At 41.2% G+C, this 19658-nt stretch overlaps 1 protein-coding gene across 2 annotated transcripts in view; it reads left to right on the top strand.

Moving 5' to 3' along the window:
- Positions 1–2383: 2383 nt before the first annotated feature.
- The window catches only part of npr2 (natriuretic peptide receptor 2), a 61307-nt gene continuing 44032 nt past the window's right edge, over positions 2384–19658 (top strand). For both annotated transcript variants that reach the window (XM_029444344.1, XM_029444342.1), the window contains exons 1-2: positions 2384–3384; positions 16788–16969. In XM_029444344.1, the coding sequence (XP_029300204.1) occupies positions 2688–3384; positions 16788–16969 (879 nt within the window). In that variant the 5' untranslated portion in view covers positions 2384–2687. The remainder of the gene's footprint in view (positions 3385–16787; positions 16970–19658) is intronic.

The raw sequence follows: 19658 nt of genomic DNA, 5'->3' as shown, positions 1-19658 counted from the left end.
CAGATTCAATCTCAGAACCCTGTGAAGTGGTGATAGGAGGGAGGTTCAAGTGTTTGGTTTTTGCTTTCTGCTTTCGAGATCATCACGAGCTTCGTCTTTCCAGCATTTAAAACAAGTTTCAAATCACACAAGTTACATTGTACAATGTTAAAAGCAGTCTGGAGCTGACAAAGAGCCTGATTTGGGGAGGACGCAGAGCAGTAAATTACTGTGACATCAGCATAACAATGGAAATGTGCATTTAAAACATTGTGATTAAGATTATTTACATAAATGATAAATAACAATGGTCCTACAACCGATCCCTGTGGCACACCCTTGGATACATTAAGAGAGCTAGAAGTTATACCTTCTGCCCGCACACACTGTGATCTGCCTGATAAATAGTTCTCAAACCAACAGACAGCTTGATCTGAGAGACCTATACTGTAGTCTTTGTGACAATAAGGCATGATCCACTGTATCAAAAGCCTTGGATAAGTCAATAAAAAGTGCTGCACAATGTTCTCTATTGTCTAAGAACCAAGTTATAGTCAATTAAAAAGGGCTTCAGGAAAACTTGATGGTTATAATCCTGTCACTGAACACAACTTCTCTGAAGACATGTGCAGCTGTGGGCTGTGTGTCTGTACCTGAAAACATACCTGGCGATAAACTGCTGGTTCACTGTCGTGGCTTACTGTGACACTTCAATACAACGGAGCCATTGATAATGTTATGAGTAACATCTTTGCTCTTCCTGCTATGACAAGTCAAAATATCCGCTGTGTAAAAAGGGTTAGCGTTACTAGGTAAAGCAACTGCTTCATATACTCACATTTAAATTGTAAATAATAAATTGTATAATTTGAATAGTTAAAGTGTTTGTTCAGTGGAAAAATGGCAAATACATGTGTACACATTCTTGTATGAAATTATATTAAGAAATAATATTTGTAACTCCAGACAGATACAATCAAATGAATCGACATTACTGTCACGTTTCTTTTATTGTTCCCCCTTTTATGTGTAAATAATGTTACAGCACTTTGACCATGATTGCACGTATTAAGCTTCGAGACTGAAACTCCCTCGACTATTCCCCGCTTTTTTCAAAACACAATTTTCAACATTCATAAATTAAATGTGGACCAAAATTGGCTTCTATACCAGTTTTGATGTCACAAAATGATGCTTGCACGTTCACATCTTTCTTTAAGGTTCAAGGGGAGCAGAGAAACTTTCTCCTTCACCAGATGAATGTGAAAACTTCTAGAGTTAAAATCCACACAGTGAAGGTCAAACATCCAGGTGAACTAACAAAAGGCAAAACTGTTATTGGGCTGGAGACTTTAACTTTCCCTCGAGCCACACCGAGGCGAGGCCAGCAGGGGGAGCAGTTCAGTCACTTTGATTGATATGCTGCCTTGTGTATCACTACAGCACCATCAGCAGACAGACATTTATTTATGGAGTCATAGGAGTGCCATACAAAGAATAAGAAAATACATTTTGAAATTTAAAGAGAAAAGAATAAATGAGTAAATAACAAGTGTGGAAATATACAGAGCTGAATATTTCCACACTTATTTACTCAAAAATGACAAATAACAAAATATACAATGATAAAGAAGAGCATTTTTTTTTCCACATTTAATTATGTATGTATTTCTGTATACATTTTTAAAAATATATATTTATTTATTTTTGTGTAAATAAATTACTTTTTTTGTGTAGATTTTTTAAAGGAATTTTGTTCTTCATATATCCACATTTGTTTTCTTGTTCTTTTACAGATGTATTCTATTATGGCACTTCTATGACTCCAGACTTATTCCATCTGACACCTACAATCTCCATAAAATCCAACCTGGTGACACTTGCTAAAACCTCTAAAATGATCCTCAAATTGCTCAGCAGTAGTTTCACACTGGTGACTGTCACAGGTCTATACTGCACTCTGTGAAAAGGCAGGCAGGGGGCGACTCACGACCATTTTGGGAGCTTTATTCATACACTGCAAAAAAGTAATCCTCTCAAATATTTTAACATATAATTCTGTCTGTCGCACTTTGCTTTAAAGTCACATTTTTCATTACAAATGACACCCTGATGTCCGTACGAGCTCCTCTTGTTTCAAAGTCAGTTTTACTTTTGAGTTGTTTTTTTACAGACACACAATCAGACAGGATCTGTCTTATTATGTAAGGAAGTAGAATAAAACATATCTCATTTGATAATATTATTCTCACACATATGATCTACACTGACATGTTTACCTGAGGAGTAATCATGTTAAACCTAACCGTCAGCTGATTAAAGGACTTTTCTTGCAGTGTGTGACGTGCGGGGGCCGAGTAGAGGGCTGCTCTCATTTAACTTGCAGTCATCTGGATGGATGTTATCACTCTCAGAGAGCCTGTCAGTGTGAGGACCGCGCTGCGCTGGAGAAGTCGCATTGGGAAGTACAGGAACTTAATTTAACGTGGATTTACGCAGCAGAGACGCATGGCATCGCCGGACTGGCACAACAGGATGATACTTTTACCGACTTTGTTTAACGTTTGAAAAAAGAGAGAAGGAGACAGAGAGTGAGGGAAGACGGATACTTATGGTGTGGTGTCAAGGTGCCATAGCTGGCCGTGTCTCCTCTCCAAACGGTGCGTACTTTCCTCTCTGGGACTTCTTCCAAGCGGCTGGGACGCGACATGGGATGCAGAAGCGCGCTAGGATGCCTCCTGCTCGCCGCACTGTCCTGCTGCCTCCTCCCCGGCTGCGGAGGTAACATCACCGTGGCGGTGATGCTCCCGGACAACCACCAGAAGTACCCGTGGGCTCTGCCACGCGTCCTCCCGGCCATCCTCATGGCGCAGGAGGACCTGCAGAGCAAACACGGGCTGCTGCGCGGCCGCTTCATCAACATCCTGAGCTACAGCACCGAGGACCCCATCGCGGGCTCATGTGCCGAGAGCCGGGCGCAGGTCGTGGCAGTGGACGCAAAGCTTTACATTCACCCTGACGCTTTCTTCGGACCCGGGTGCGTATACCCGCTGGCCTCCGTGGGGCGTTTTGCGTCCCACTGGAAACTCCCGCTGATCACTGCCGGAGGACCCGCGTACGGCTTCGACAAGCGGGAGGAATACCGGACCATCGTGCGCAGCGGGCCGTCCACCACCAAACTGGGGGACTTTGCCAACGTCCTGCACACGCACTTCAACTGGACGTCCCGGGCGGTTGTGATATTCCACGACCTGCGGCTGGACGACCGGCCACACTACTTTCTGTCGGAGGGAATCTACCTGAACCTGAAGGAGGAGATGAACATCACGGTGGAGGCCCAGCCGTACGAGGACGACCACAAGCACTACAAGGATCTTATTAGTTTCATGAAGGAGCGCGGGAGAAGTAAGTCCACGCTGAAGGGAAACGTGTGATTTAAAGTTCTGGGAATTAACGCATGAAACTGGCAATTCTACAAATGCGCATGTACATTCAGACCTGTGGTATTGAAACTAAAACAAAACCAGCCTAGATATCTCCTCCAAAAACGATTTTTAAACTCTTTCTTAAACTGTCTTTTAGTTTCCTGCATGAGCTTGTCTTTGAATTGTGGCAGTATCTCGAAACAGAGCAGATCCCCAGCTGGTTACTATAAAGATAATGTCAGCGGATGGTGAGGGAAATTCCGCCTAACTGGATGATCTGGGAAACAGTTTAGTAAATGAAAAAGAAAAATCTCACGCCTGCAGGCAGATGTATATCTCTTCTGTGAAGAAAAATTACCTGAGTGCATCAGTCGACCTCTGCCTTGAGCTGCGAGAGAGGAAAACAATAAAAATAACATATATGTCTGTTAGAGCATTGATTTGAGATGTTTTAAGAAATGCTGCAATGGGAGATTCCGCTCCTACATTGAGGTCACAGCGAAGTTTCTTTCCAAACAGATACAAATAGAGGTGGATTGGAATAGGTGCAGGGAGAAGCCTGTTTATTCCGCACTTATTACAGAGGAATGTTTAGGCTGTGGGCAGTCTGCTGCTGCTGGTGGTTTTATTGCTGCGGATGACCACCACCTGCGCTCTTTACAGGGAGAGAGAGTCACGCAGAGGTTGTGATCATATCGGTGCCCTCTTGGCCTCAACATGCACTGTGTGTGTGGTTTTAATGCTACACGCATTCTTGCTGCTGCCGTTCACTTGTAATGACTTAGAGCTGCAACGATTAGTCGACTAATCGATCAGTGGAGGGACAAAAAAAACTATTTTGATAATTGATTAACGTTAAAGCCATTTTTAATTTATAAAATGTCAGAAAAGGCTGCCTCTCCTGCTTTTCTATGTGTTGTATGAAGTGAATATCTTTGGGTTTTAGACTGATGAAAAAATATATTTAAAGACACCACCTTGACTATGTAAAACTATTGTCTGATAATTCATAGACCAAACGATTAGTTATTCTAGATAATAATCGTTAGTTGCAGCCTTAATAAAAATCCAAAAGGATTGTATGTTGTACAACCTCGTGCTGTAAAGCCATGACAAATTCACTTTTAAAATTCTAGTGGAGATGCAGAAGTTTCCAAAGATGCTAAATATGTCAGGATGAATTTAAGGGAAATGTGTGTAAAATGATGCAGGAGACAGCTAGAATATTTATATTCGATGGATTGATGCAGGAATAAAAAACACGGGAGTCTTGTGTTTGTATATTTCACTCTGTGGACACATCATCTAGCTCCAATGAGAAGCTGCAAGATGATACAGAATACATGATGCTATCAGCCGTGTGGAATAAGATGATTTCCCACCCTAAAGCTACTGAAGTGGTAATGAAAAAAGGGGAACTGAATGCTTAATTCATTTTGAAATATTTGATCAAGCGGCAAAACAGTAATTTAGTTTTTGTCAAATGAACATCACAGCTGTTTTGTTGATGAAGCGTAAATCACCCAGCACATCAGAGTGGCTGTTAAATCATCACTGTTCTCACTTTACGTTTAATTAACTGGAAACATTGTGAGGCTCACTTCATCATCACAGCTGTTGTGAAAAGTTAATTGTGTGACTGGATTGTTGTGTGCCACAGCTGCGCATGTGTTTGTGTCTGAGGAGAGACAGAGATCAGCTGAAGAATGCACCAAGTGCATCCTGAAGCAAAGTGTGCAAAATGACATATTCCTGTACTCCTTCCTAGTTTTAAAATTAAGTAAATAATTAATTCACCAAATATTAGCAGAATCCGCTTTTGTGTTTCCAGTTATAAATGTTTTAAAAGAGCTAAGTCTGGTCTTGTCATCACAGTGAGGTTTACTTGGACTTTAACACCAATGACTTGTGACTTCACTTGGACTTGAGCCTTTTGACTTTGAAAAAAATGAATAACTTCTAAGTAACTAAGTATTTTATATAAAACGTGTGCCACACATAAATTAACTTCCTGAATCAACTAATGTTAACGCTATTCATTCCCAGTGAGTCGACACTTACTTCCCCAGATCCACTGTGTTTGAACTAATCTGACAGAATCCAATCAAGTTGCAGGAGAGAACCCTGAAGAAGTATCCGCAACTCAGCGTTACTGAGCGGCAGTTAGAAAAAAAGACACAAGGGATCAATTTGTTCACGTAAAATAACTATGCGGTGGACAACAAAAAACGAATTGCAGTATGTAAAACATGCGTGTATGAGTTGTTCTGGAAATACTAAAATGTCACATTTGGTCTTTAGTTAGGAGAACAGGTTCAGATAGTTCTCTGAAACACTGTAGGTAACGTGACAAAGTCACCGTGTCATTATGTTGTGTCATCACAGGATTGTTGAATTGTATAAGTTTAAATGTTCCACCAGTTTTATTTATATTTCCTGATAAGCACAATGTGTCAGTTTGAGTAAGTGTGCTTGTTTGATTGCTGGTTGTTCTTTGCAATGAATGTTCAGGAATGCTGAGCTGATTCTGATATTCAGCTCTTGCTCATGGGAGTGTTATAAATATGTATCTCCCTATAGTCCTGGAAACGTTTGGAGGCAATCATATCTGGAAGCAGCTCACATCTCAGAGCAAAGTTTGCTTCCAAACTGTAAATGTTGTGGTTTCTGGCACTGTGAAAGAAACAAGAGTTTCAAACTGCCTAATCTGTTGTTACAGTAACGGCATCAACAAATAATGGAATAAACACAGCGTAAATGTAATTAAAGATCGGTGCAGCAGCAAGGGAAAGAGGTGAAAGGTGCCCCCCCCCCCCCCTTCCTAAATGAATTATGGCGCTACCGCAGTGAGCTGGAGGTCACGGAAGCTAATGGTTTCGTCAGGGCTTGTTCTGGCTCGACATTCAGCAACACTTTTATCCCGTCAGATAACCTCCGGGCTGTTTGCTTTGTAATGTCACCAGGCTGGGTTCAAACGGCAAGAGGCTGAGCAAAGGTGGGAATGAAAAAAATAGGGCATTTAATGCGAAGCCACACATCATTGGATCTTTGACAGCTGACCAAGTAACTGCGTGCTGTTGCAGAGTCAAACACCCCTCCCACCACCACGTCTAATTCCTCAAATTCCTCATTTTAATACCTGGAAAATGCACATGTGGGACTTGACCAAGTACACAAACTGGAGTTTTCAGGAATCTTACTTGAGTCTTTTCCCTTATGTGAGACTTTGTTATTTTTCTCCTCAGTATTCTATTTACTACTTCTGACAGCTGTACTGATGATGCTACATTCAACATTAGATAAGATAATCACAAAACATCCATAATCTCCTTCTTCTCTGCATGTCAATGTCTTTTGGTAGTTTGATTAATTGCCCATTTGAAAGGGAATGTGCACCAATAAAGTACAACATAATAGGCAGATCTTGCATTATTGAGCTCTGTAAATGTGTGGCCCTGTCCTGTTGATGGTGCAGGTCTCTAAGTCACTGCTGAATACATCTGGTGTTGTGCTTATTGAGCAATACTTTTTTCACACTACGAGCAACAAAGCTACAAAACGGCCAAGTGTTGAAGCGCTTATTGACGTAGTTATGGTCATGGTGTTGTGTGTGTTGTTGAGAAATGTGAATTTATCATTTAATGTGAATTTGGATACATAAGGCCTGGTGGATGGTAGGTGGTGGCCGGGGTCATGCTACAAGTAACCTCTTAGAATATGGCTGTTTTCAAACTGTCAACATTTCAGAAAGTCACTGTTGAAGTCGATGCCACAATCCCTTTTAGACAAAGTGTTTTCTTATCCTGCAGAGAAGAACGTAACCTTTCAGCTGATTTGAAAGGTTCTAGGCAGAAATATCAGATATGTGGACACACACAATCCAAACTATCAGTATCGCTGTCTGATCCTTAACGTAAAGTTTTGGAGCCTGTTTTTCTAGCTCTGGCGCAGCGTGAGATAAAAACAGTACTCAGAACACTAAATATATTCCACCTCCCATCACATTGCCCGGTGACTCTCTCACCTTGATGCTTTTTAGTCCATTAATGGCATTCAAGATGGAACATTTTTAGCTGTATGAGTGGAAGAATACATCAGGCTGTGTTGCATTTTTAGTTATTTTCTCTTGTAGGTACATATGCCAGTGGTTTGTAGCTAGCAGTGCGTGATGAAAAGAGTGTCTCTTCACAATGAAGCTCAAGTAGTGCCTCGGTGTGATTACAGGAATCCTGTTCCCTGTAAAAACACTCCTAGGATGCAACAGTAGCAGAGGGTTGGATTCACTAGATGTTGCTTTCACAGATTAAGTTTAGCCATGTTTTCTATGCAAACAAATGCTACAGAGGCAAAGCATGAAGTCGTCTAACAGAGTCGTAAAAGCTCCCCAGACAGATTAGAGCATAAAGAAACAAAGATGGAGGATAATCTTATTTGAATAGGATTCTGCTAAAAGAGAAACATGACACAGAGTCGTGTTAGAAAGTCCAGCACATTGCTATCGAGAAAGTGACAAAAACACGTTGAGTGCAGTAACATGCTCACTTTCTGTGTGAGCACTTGCATGTGATTATCTATGGAGCCATCCAAAACAGTGAAATGTTCTGATTTGCAAACCAAATTTAACACAGTGTAGTTATGAATCTAACTAGCTTAAATTATGAAAACACATTTTAATAATATGCAGGAATAACTTGTTACCTCTCGAATTGAACTCATCTAACACATGAACTAACTAAATCTTTATGAGTCTTCTACTCTTAATTTCTTAAAACTTGTGAACAATCTGTCATTTCCAACTTTACATAATCAAGTGTAATTTACTTACTAGTTCCTCCATCTTTTTTGACTTGGTTCAATGCACTCACACTCACTACTAAGGTCCTCAATCAAGAGCAGGGGTCACCAACCTTTTTGATACCGAGAGCTGCTTCAAGGGTTCTGAATAATACGAAGGGCTACTTGTTTGACACAAACTTCCTGAATAATATAGTTGCACGGTTCACCTTTAATGATAATATTATCATCACCTATGGTCATGAAGGCTGGGTCATGACCGAAAGAACGAGATCACGGGTACAAGCGGCCAAAATGGGTTTTCTCAGACGGGTGGCTGGCGTCTCCCTTAGAGATAGGGTGAGAAGCTCAGCCATCCGTGAGAGACTTGGAGTAGAGCCGCTGCTCCTTTACGTTGAAAGGAGCCAGTTGAGGTGGTTCGGGCATCTAGTAAGGATGCCACCTGGGCGCCTCCTTAGGGAGGTGTTCCAGGCACAGTCCAGCTGGGAGGAGACCCCGGGGAAGACCCAGGACTCGGTGGAGAGATTATATCTCCTCACTGGCCTGGGAACGCCTCAGGATCCCCCAGTCGGAGCTGGAGGATGTGGCCCGGAGAAGGGAAGATTGGGGTTCCTTACTGGAGCTGCTGCCCCCGCGACCCGATCCCGGATAAGCGGTAGACGATGGATGGATGGATGGATAATAATAATCATAATAAATATGTGAAGAGACTGTCTGATCACATGTTAATGTTAATTGTTCCTCACAATGATTATTAATTATGATTTATGGTAGGAAACACAGATATATTTTAACATGCAACATTATTTATTTATGTTCTCAATCTATTTCAACATTTGAAAGTCAGAGTCATCACATCTCTGATATTTCTGTAAATATCTTTATTGACAGTTTTGTATGAATGAGAAGATTTGTAGCATTTTGTTCAAAATGCTACAAATGTAAGTTGTGCTGTCCGAGTTATTGTGTTATTGATTTTTTTAAACGGCAAAACAATTAAATACAAATTTTAGATGGAGCTCCATGCTGACTAGTGCTATTTTTAGAACATGCCCCGCGGGTGACTCACGTAGTCTCTGCGGGCGACCAAGTGCCCGCGGGCCCACGGTTGGCTACCCCTGATCAAGAGGAAACTGCATTGCAACAAGTAGCCAATAATTACACTGCTGAGTTCTGATAGAAGATGAACAAGATGGAGGCTTGGAACACAACAGCATGAAGCAGAGTCGAACATCTCCATGGTTTTATTTTGGAGGATGTAGTTTGTGCTGTTACTGCATTGTGTTGTGTTATACTCTAATATGTTGTCCACCCCATGTCCAGTATGTTGATGAGGGCAGCAGCCCCTCGTCATTATAACCTCCACAAAGGATGGACTTATTGCAGGACTGTTTATGTATTAGGCTGCAGTTGTACTAAACAACCAAGTGAGTGTAAACTGCACACTTTGAACACTACTATTGGCTGGGATTAGTGTAAAACTTCACTGAATTTAGTTGATTTTGGTGAAACTGGATCATATTTTATGGAGAAAATGTGTTCAGGTTTTCCTCTGAAATCCTCCGGCTGCTCTGCCTTTAAGTTTTCTGATGGAACCACTAACTACCGCTAACAAATGACCTTCCGTCAGATGATGAGCTGTTAGCTCGCAGCACCGGGAAAGAGTAGGTATTTACACCGCTAGCACAGGAGCTTTGGACGGGCAACAGAGCCGGTTTATTAATATCAGCTGGCTTGCTATGTCTTGTGTTGTTGTAGTTGCTTGATGTTTGGCTGTGTTGGCCTATTTTTTGTGTCACAATACAGCTGTCCATATTTCCGACAGCGGTGTAATTGCTATCTGAAACTATAGGGGCGCTAAGTCGCAAAAACACCAAATTTTACATTATGTTGCTTTAATACTCTGATACAGCCAGAGGAGAACAGGGAGCTCAAATTACAATTAAATAATGCTGGATTACATGCTGCGTCGTTTACTGTGACACACATGTACATCGGTAGGTAATCTGAGTCCCGCATGGAAATGGCGGACTCCACCACTGTCAATGAAAAAGTAGAGAGGTAATAACAGAATGTGATTACATTGAATGGCTACTGCTGAAAAACATTCAGCCATAAATTGTATAAAAAATTAGGGGGTTTGATACAACCACAAGGATTATAATATTAGCAAATAAGAAATGATTCTCGATGGTTTTAGTAGTGGAATAGTTTATCCACAATGCAGCGTGTATCTTTAGAAAAGGAAGTGTGCAACACTGAATAAAATACAAGTCATATGTTCTGTTATTCAACTCTTGTGAATTATTTTCCTTATGAGGTGAGTTAAATCTATGTGTATTCATATTGTTCTCCTTGGCATCTTAAAGCAGGGCAGACTATTGTTATCAAGGAGAACGTACTCACACATCTGTCATCTATACATGTGCCATATTGTATGTGTTGTTTTAACAATAGAAGATGTTTAGAAATGTTACTTTGCATTCAGATCTGGGTCAGCATCGAAATACAAATCACGAGATTTAATATATGCCAATTTTTAAAAGTGCAGTGGTTTTTAATAAAAAGAAAAGTGAATTTGCTCTGTTGCAACATTGAGAAATCTTCTTAAAAAATTCTGGATCTGCAGCGAAAAATAAATCAATTGTTCTTTGGCTCAACCATAGAAATATGTCAACAAGTTTTTGTGATATCTTGCCAAATCAGACACAAAACAAACAACACTGAAAACATATCCTCCTTAGTGGAGAGAAAAATGAGACTTTATTTTGTAAAATTCTTTAATATGGGACTTAATAACAGGCCTGCAGTGTAGAGAGCCGCTCAGGGCTCATTACCATACTGTAGAGTGTAGCCTCGGCAGGTCCATATACTCTGCGACTGCTACAACACAGGAGGACATTTTCCCCTGCCTGTGCAGCACATTTGTTTTGGGAGCGGTCCAGGAGACAGCAGGACTCACTGGCGTGGCGAGCCATGTTGGAAGAGATGAGAGTCAGGGGTCTAAGCAGCAGCCGACTTTGATCTCACAAATGAGGAAATGTCTGCTAACTGGGAGGACTGCCTGGCAGCAGCCACTCTGACATACACTGCGAATGGAAATAATGCTATGTTTTTTTTAATCTTGACTCAACAGCAGGAAGGTGTAGGTGGCAGGGTGAACGTAGTGGGTAGAGCCCTGTCAGCCTGTAACAGAGGTCTCGAGTTTGATTCCTGCAACAGTGTCGGTGAGCAAGACTCATTGATTTTATGTTGTCACATTTAAAAGAATAAAAATAATTATATTCCTATTGTTGTTCAAACTTGGGTATTGGCAATAGTACCGATAGTACTGATCTCACACCTCTACAGGAACACGTTGCTTTTTGGTTTAGGCACAAAAACAGTTCGGTGAGTGTGCAGGAAAGTTCAAGGTCGAGTTAAAACAACTACTTCATTAAGGTTAATGTACTTTCGTTGTCATGGTTAGAATAATCATGACTTGGTTATGATCAGGGCACGACCATGGCAGTGCTCACTCCCACCTCGTCAGATATGGCAGCATTGTCAGTAGAGGAAGACGGGTGACGTAGTGTAAAGAGCGACAAACAAACAGAACTTTCACCCAGGAGTAATTAGTTTACATCACGTAACGTATTTAACGTATTTAACTTATGTACGTATCTTAAGTACATCTCGCATACATACTTATGTAACTTAAAGTTATGTAACAAACATACTTATTTGAACCCAATCCATGATGTTTTCCTAAACCTAACCAAGTAGTTTTGCCTAAACCTCCCGTTGAAAAATGACACTCAAGGGTACCCAGTGCGTTAAAAAGTGATGCAGAGGGGGCCTTGTTGACCATGGTCACAGTTAAAAGAAAAGCGACCAGTTGGAAAGAGGAAACATTAAAGTGTTTGAGTCCAGCGTTTTGTTGAATCCCTTGCTTTTCTTTAGTTTTTTTCCACTGTGAGTCCTCTGAACCAAAGTCCTCTGAACCAACATCACGCTCAATTTTGATTGATTTCTCCCTTTTGGCTTCTTTGCTACCTCTGGTAGATGTTTGATTTTTTTTTCCTTTTTGCATTACATAAAGAAGATTATGTCAAACCCTAATGTTATTTGAATCAAACATTGCAACATTTGAATCAAACATTGCAACATTTGAATCAAACATTGCAACATTTGAATCAAACATTGCAACATTTGAATCAAACATTGCAACATTTGAATCAAACATAGCAACATTTGAAATATTTGTCGAGCAAAGCTAGAGGACTCCCGGAACTGTCTAAAACTTGTTTTTGTGATAGCAGCAAGTATATCTACAGTATCAAAGGTCACTTGAGGCAAATATTTGGACTGAAACGTCTGGCTAAATATCTCTAGCTAAGTGTATTATCCACTACTTGTGTTATACTGTTGATTTCAATATGTGTAACTACAGAAAATGGGGTAAAATATGGCAATCAACTCTGGTTCTAACATTATTGGTGAGCTAGAACATCCATCCATCCATCTATCCATCGTCTACAGCTTATCCGGGGTCGGGTCGCGGGGGCAGCAGCTCCAGTAAGGAACCCCAATCTGCCACATCCTCCAGCTCCGACTGGGGGATCCCGAGGCGTTCCCAGTGAGGAGATATAATCTTTCCACCGAGTCCTCCCAGCTGGACGTGCCTGGAACGCCCAGGTGGCATCCTTACTAGATGCCCGAACCACCTCAACTGGCTCCTTTCAACGCAAAGGAGCAGCGGCTCTACTCCGAGTCTCTCCCGGATGGCTGAGCTTCTCATCCTATCTCTAAGGGAGTTGCCAGCCACCCGTCTGAGAAAACTAATTTCGGCCGCTAGAACAGTAGAGAGCAATTAAACTGAAACACATAGAAGCAAATCCAGAAACAGTGCAAGTCTGAATGTCTTACAGCACCCTGCACAAAACACAAAATTACAATATTTCAACTAAAATATGTCATAGATCTCTCCCAAATGTCCTCCCAGCTCACTGTGAATGGTTTGTAACTCAATATTGGCCACAGCTGAGGTTCAAAACATCAACACAGAGCTGGCTGAAAGGAAATCTTGGGATTTTGGGCGAATAGCAACAAAATTAGTGAGTGTATCTACTTGCAAAGAGGCCGGTAAACCCTGCCCACATGCTTCAGGCTCCTCCCACTGCTCCAGTGGACCGTCCAGCCTCAGGCCAGTGGGTTTCCAAGCAATTAGCCCACCTCCTGCTCTGCAGCCTCATCCTTATGTCTCTTGTTTGTGCCTGCTGCACATGATCTGACTCTACATGGCCTTACAGCTGGCATTTATTCGTGTATGTTTACCTCTTGTTGTGAGTGTAAATAATCAAATATGGCTCACTGTTGAAACTGGAAATAAACAGGTGGCCAAACAAATTCAGATGTGCATGTAGACAAAAATTTAAAACAGTGTGTAAAGCCCTGGTGTGTAAATGTGGCCTTTGACTTGTATGTATCCACCAACGCTCAAATCTTCATTTTATTAAGCACCTTATGTAAACGTATTGAAAAGTATTGTTTGCATAAAATAAGCAACTTTGCCAGAGTTATATAATTATTTCAGCCTGTTTTCAATACAAATGGACTTGTTTTAAGTGTACGGATGGGTGTATGAAAATATTGATATACTTGATTATCGCGATATTATGTTTTGTGATACTGTATCAATTTTTAATGAATAGTTTACATGCAAAGACTTGTGGCAGACAGTGGCTCAGATTACACAACAAGTAGTGCTAAGATGTTACAGAGACTGTGAAAAATACAAATGTAGATCAATATGTTCGGATTGCATGAAAAAAAGTAAACTCATGATGCTCATAAGTGTACGTGGTACCAGAGCACACTAGGCCAAAGGTCAATGATCGATTTTGTGATCGTATCATCTGATCTAAGGCTGCATGTTTTGGACACTCGGGTGAAGAGAGGGGCGGAGCTGTCAACTGATCATCATCTGGTGGTGAGTTGGATTAAGGGGTGGGGGAAGACTCTAGACAGACCTGGTAAACCCAAACGGGTAGTGCGGGTGAACTAGGAACGTCTGGAGGAAGACCCTGTCCGGGAGATCTTCAACTCACACCTCCGGCGGAGCTTTTCAGACATCCCTGTGGAGGTTGGGGGCATTGAACCTGAGTGGGCGATGTTCAAAACCTCCATTACTGAAGCTGCGGTGAGGAGCTGTGGTCTCAAGGTCTTAGGTGCCTCAAGGGGCGGTAACCCTCGAACACCGTGGTGGACCCCGGTGGTTAGGAAAGCCGTTCGACTGAAGGAGTCCTTCCGGGTTATGTTATCCGGGAGGACTCTAGGAACAGTTGCAGGGTACCGACGGACTCGAAGGGTGGCAGCCTCTGCCGTGAAGCAGTGGGTGTGGGAGAAGTTCGGAGAAACTATGGAGAAGGATTTTCGGTCGGCACCAAGGTGCTTCTGGAAAACCGTCCGGATCCTCAGGAGGGGGAAGCGGGGAACCATCCAAGCTGTGTACAGCAAGGGTGGGACCCTGCTGACTTCGACTGAGAAGGTTATCGGGCAGTGGAAGGAGCACTTTGAGGAACTCCTGAATCCGACTAACACGCCCTCTATGGTAGAGGCAGAGCTGGAAGCTGATGAAGGACCATAGTCAATTTCCCTGTTGGAAGTCACTGAGGTAGTCAAACAACTCCACAGTGGCAAAGCCGCAGGGGTTGATGAGATCCGTCCATGCTGAAGGCTTTGGGTGTTGAGGGGCTGTCATGGTTGACATGCCTCGTCAACATTGCGTGGAAGTCTGGGACAGTGCCTAAGGGGTGACAGACCGGGTGGTGGTTCCCCTATTCAAAAAAGGCGACCAGAGAGTGTGTGCCAACTACAGGGGTATCACACTTCTCAGCCTCCCCAGTAAAGTCTACTCCAAGGTGCTGGAAAGGAGGGTTTGGCCGATAGTCGAACCTCTGAATGAAGAGGAACAATGCGGATTCCGTCCTGGACGTGAAACAACGGACCAACTCTTCACTCTTGCAAGGATCATGGAGAGGACCTGGGAGTACGCCCAACTGGTCTACATGTGTTTTGTGGATCTGGAGAAGGCGTATGACCGGGTCCCCCGGGTGATACTGTGGGAGGTGCTGTGGGAGTATGGGGTGAGGGGGTCACTTCTGAGGGCCATCCAATCTCTGTACGCCCAAAGCGAGAGTTGTGTCCGGATACTCGGCAGTAAATCAGACTCGTTCCCAGTGAATGTTGGCCTCCGCCAGGGCTGCGCTTTATCACCAATCCTGTTTGTAATTTTCATGGACAGGATATCGAGGCGTAGTCGTTGAGGAGAGGGGTTGCAGTTTGGTGGCCTGAGGATCTCATCGCTGCTCTTTGCAGATGATGTGGTCCTGATGGCGTCATCGGTCTGTGACCTTCAGCAGTCACTGGATTGGTTCACAGCCGAGTGTGAAGCGGTTGGGATGAGAATCAGCACCTCAAAATCTGAGGCCATGGCTCTCAGCAGGAAACGTGAGAGACTCAGAGTAGAGCCGCTGCTCCTTTGCGTTGAAAGGAGCCAGTTGAGGTGGTTAGGGCATCTAGTAAGGATGCCACCTGGCCGCCTCTCTAGGGAGGTGTTCCATGCACGTTCAGCTGGGAAGAAACCCCGGGAAAGACCCAGGACTCGGTGGAGAGATTATATCTCCTCACTGGCCTGGGAACGCCTCGGGATCCCCCAGTTGGAGCTGGCGGATGTGGCCCGGAGAAGGGAAGTTTGGGGTTCCTTACTGGAGCTGTTGCCCCCACGACCCCGGTAGTCTAAGCGGTAGACGATGGATGGATGGATGGTTTGAATCCAGAGACTCTTGACCCTGAAAAACAATATAAAAGAAACTGAAACTGTGTGCTTAAGATAAACATAATCTTTGATTTTAGTTCATTTGGAAAGGATTAATGGAATGGTCGTTTGGTCTATAAATTGTCTGAAAGATGGTGAAGAAATGTCCATCTCAACGTGCAAGGTGATATCCTTAGATGTCAACAAAAAAGTCAATGTAAACCCCAAAGATGTTTGGTTTAATATGATATAAAACATAGAAGGGCAGGAAGTCTCCATATTTGCGAGGCTGTGGTTGCACTTTCTTTTTTTGTATTCATTACTTCATTAATGACTGCAGGTTTAACAGACATTTTCATTCGGAGGAAATTGATTATTTTTCTGTGGATGGACTCATTGTTGCAGCTCTAATTTTATGTAGAAGGGTAGTGGACAGGGAAACAGGAAAGGTTTAGGAAGATAAAGGAGATCTGAGATGTGTACTTATTTTTTAGATTTAATGTATGTCTCTGTATTTAGGACATACCTATTTATTTTATCTTTGTTATTCTTTACACTTATTTAATTATTTATTTCCTTTATTTTTTAATATTGTTTCTTTCTCTTTTTGTTTTACTTATTTTTGATGCTGTTCTCAAAATACATTCATGTGTCCATGTATGTACATTCAATACTTACATACTTTGAGTGTAAAAGGAAAAGAACATTGATACAATGGTGTGCTAAACGTTTAATCTTTGGCTCTATAAAAAAGTATTAATACATATTTTTTATTGTTGTTCTGTCTACAGTTGTATACATCTGTGGGCCCCTGGAGACTTTCCTGAACATCATGAAACTGTTTCAGAGTGAGATCCAGGATCCAGAAAACTACGCCATTTTCTACCTGGACGTGTTTGCGGAGAGCTTGGCCGAACACAAACCGTGGCAGAACTCTGACACTGACTGGGCCGATCCCATCAAGGTCTTTAAGGTAAAATGAACTCAGAACACTCATAAGCACATGCACATGTATGCACACATGTACAGTCAACAGCCATGCCTCTGTTGAAGAACTGAACACATTCTTTGTAGATTTATTGAATGCGGACTGTCAAAGTTTAACCCGCTTTGTAATTGGAGGCAGGGAACAATACAAACCCAAAACCACCATTTGGCATGAGAAATGGATGTTTCTGACAATGCTCATTTCATTTGCTGTTTCTGGTCGCTTTCTCTCTACATCTCATAATCTCTATTGGGCTCTGTTTACTGAATAATGGAATTAAATCCTCAAATTCATCTTAAAACAGACAGTTAGTTCAAATACTTTCAGAATCAATAGTTTTTTAAAACCAAAATCATAGGAAGCTTTTATGGTAATGAGAAACATGCTATGGGCAAATTGAGTCTCCCAAAGGACAAGGACCTCTCAATCATTTCAACTACATTAGGGCTTGTAATTGTTGCTTGACATTAATGAATGGGATGATGTGTTTCATCGGAAGCCATTTCACCCTTCAAATGAGTGTACTGAGACATTAGAGAGTGGACACAGATGTGTCGCTCGTCTAATTTATCTCCCTGAATGTCACACATGGCTTCTCTTAACTCTTTGATTCAGTGTTCACAAAGTTATGATGGAGAGTGGCTTTCTGAATATAAATCTCTGTCATAATGGAAATTTCTGTCCTAATGGACTCAGCATATGTCTGCCTAAAAGGCTTAAAACTATTTGGAACATTAACTTCAATTAAATTCAAGAATTTCATGGAAATTATGGAATAATATCTCTCTTTGTTTTCCATTTGTAGGACTTAAATGTTAATAACTCCTCAAACATCTGCTCCGCCTTTTATCTCCGCAAATTTAGCAAACCCTCTTAGTCTTACCATTTGTTCTTCTGAAGTGTGTTATTAGCAAACAGCATTGCAAAAGTCAAGTTGACTAATAGCAAATGACTAATAATAAAGTGATTTGATTGTTTCACTCAAAGCATGTGAAAGCAATGACTGGGGACACTTTTACTCATTTTATTTGCAACTAAAGTATTATTTTCATATTAATGAATTAAAAGATTAGTCAAACAGCTTCTTTAATCAGCATTCACACATTCAAGATATTGTGCCATTATACCTACGCCTATTCACAAAGGTTGAAGTTATTTCAAGAACAAAGCAATTTTAAGATTGGAGACAAGATTTAATGAAAAGCTGTGTTGAAACCATGAATAGGTATATGACAGCGTTAGCATCAAACACGGTGATCTCAATATCTGTCATCTCAATATGAACTGCTCCTCAGTTTATGGCTGCAGAACAATATTTTGGCTCACATTTAGCTGATCATGCAAGGCGTTATTTTGTCTGAGAACCAAAACAGGGCTCATTATGGCAATAGTCTTCCTACAGTACTGTAATTTCTTGTGGAAGTTTGTGGTGGGGATCCAAAAACTGTTCTAACATCAACAACGATCTACAGCTCTTCCAGTTAAGAATGAAGCCAAAGGATTTCCTAAAAAAGTCTAAAATAGTTTTTTGTGAAAGCAGCACATACTGCTCCATTTATAATTAATGTGTTGGATTTTTGCGCTTTGTAGTTCTCTCCTCTCCTTTCCTCCGCTCTGTGTCTAACTGGAGGTGTTCACAAAACAGAGCAGAGGAGATAATATGAATGCGCAAAGCAACGCAGTAAACACGGAAACGTGCACATAAATTAGATAAATAACTTAAGCGTTTAGTTTATTTAATAAAAGAGCACCTGTTCAATGTGAAAAGTGACTTGTGATTGGCGCTATATAATTATATATATATTTAAAAAAACTGAATTTCAGGAGGAACCGTTGGGGGGCAGCGGCTCAGACATGTTCCTTTGTGCTCGTTTATCGTTGGAACACTTAAAAGTGCAAATTGTTTCGCATTTCTGAGGCTGCTGTGTTTAACACCGGTTACAGTTTGAATGTCTGACCATTATTGGCTGCAGTCTTTGACACCGAATAAAGTTTGAATCTCAAACTTTTTACTGTTGCATTTGTTTAACACTCATGAATAAAATGTCTTTGTTTGCTCCCTGGGTACATGGCGTATTAGGGCAATTGAAGGTAAAAACAACAACAACAATTTTTTTTTAAATAATATAATATTTATTATTATTTAGAAATTATATTATGTAACTTCAATCTCAGATAATTTTTGTTTTTATAATATACAGTAACATAATATAGCAGCCTAATAATAAGAAAAATATTATAAGAATTTAAATACTAAATTAATATAATCAATATATAATATAAATAATAAATACTAAGAATAATAATCAGAATAAAATAAACTGAAAAATAATCAACATTAAAATTCAGGGGAGACAATTAGCCTAGATTTTATTTGATGGGGGGCAGTAAGGGACCTGGAAAATGGATAGGGGGGCGCTGGCCCAAAGAAAGTTGAGAACCACTGACCTAGAGTGTATAGTTTAGGATTTGCTATGCTGAAATTAGAAATGGTCCAGAGGAAGAGACAGGATTTGTTGTTTTTGACTACTAAAACAAAGACAAACAGAGATACAGCTTGTAGGCCATTATACCATTAGCATAATTTTAAATTTATTAAATAAGTAATGCATGAAAACGAGCATAACATGCTAAATAGCATTTTTATATTACAGTTACACAGTTCTGGGGTTGT

The sequence above is a fragment of the Cottoperca gobio genome, chromosome 12 (genome assembly GCF_900634415.1).
Source record: "Cottoperca gobio chromosome 12, fCotGob3.1, whole genome shotgun sequence".
NCBI classification, from domain to species: domain Eukaryota; kingdom Metazoa; phylum Chordata; class Actinopteri; order Perciformes; family Bovichtidae; genus Cottoperca; species Cottoperca gobio.
This window is presented reverse-complemented; position numbering and strand designations above follow the sequence as displayed.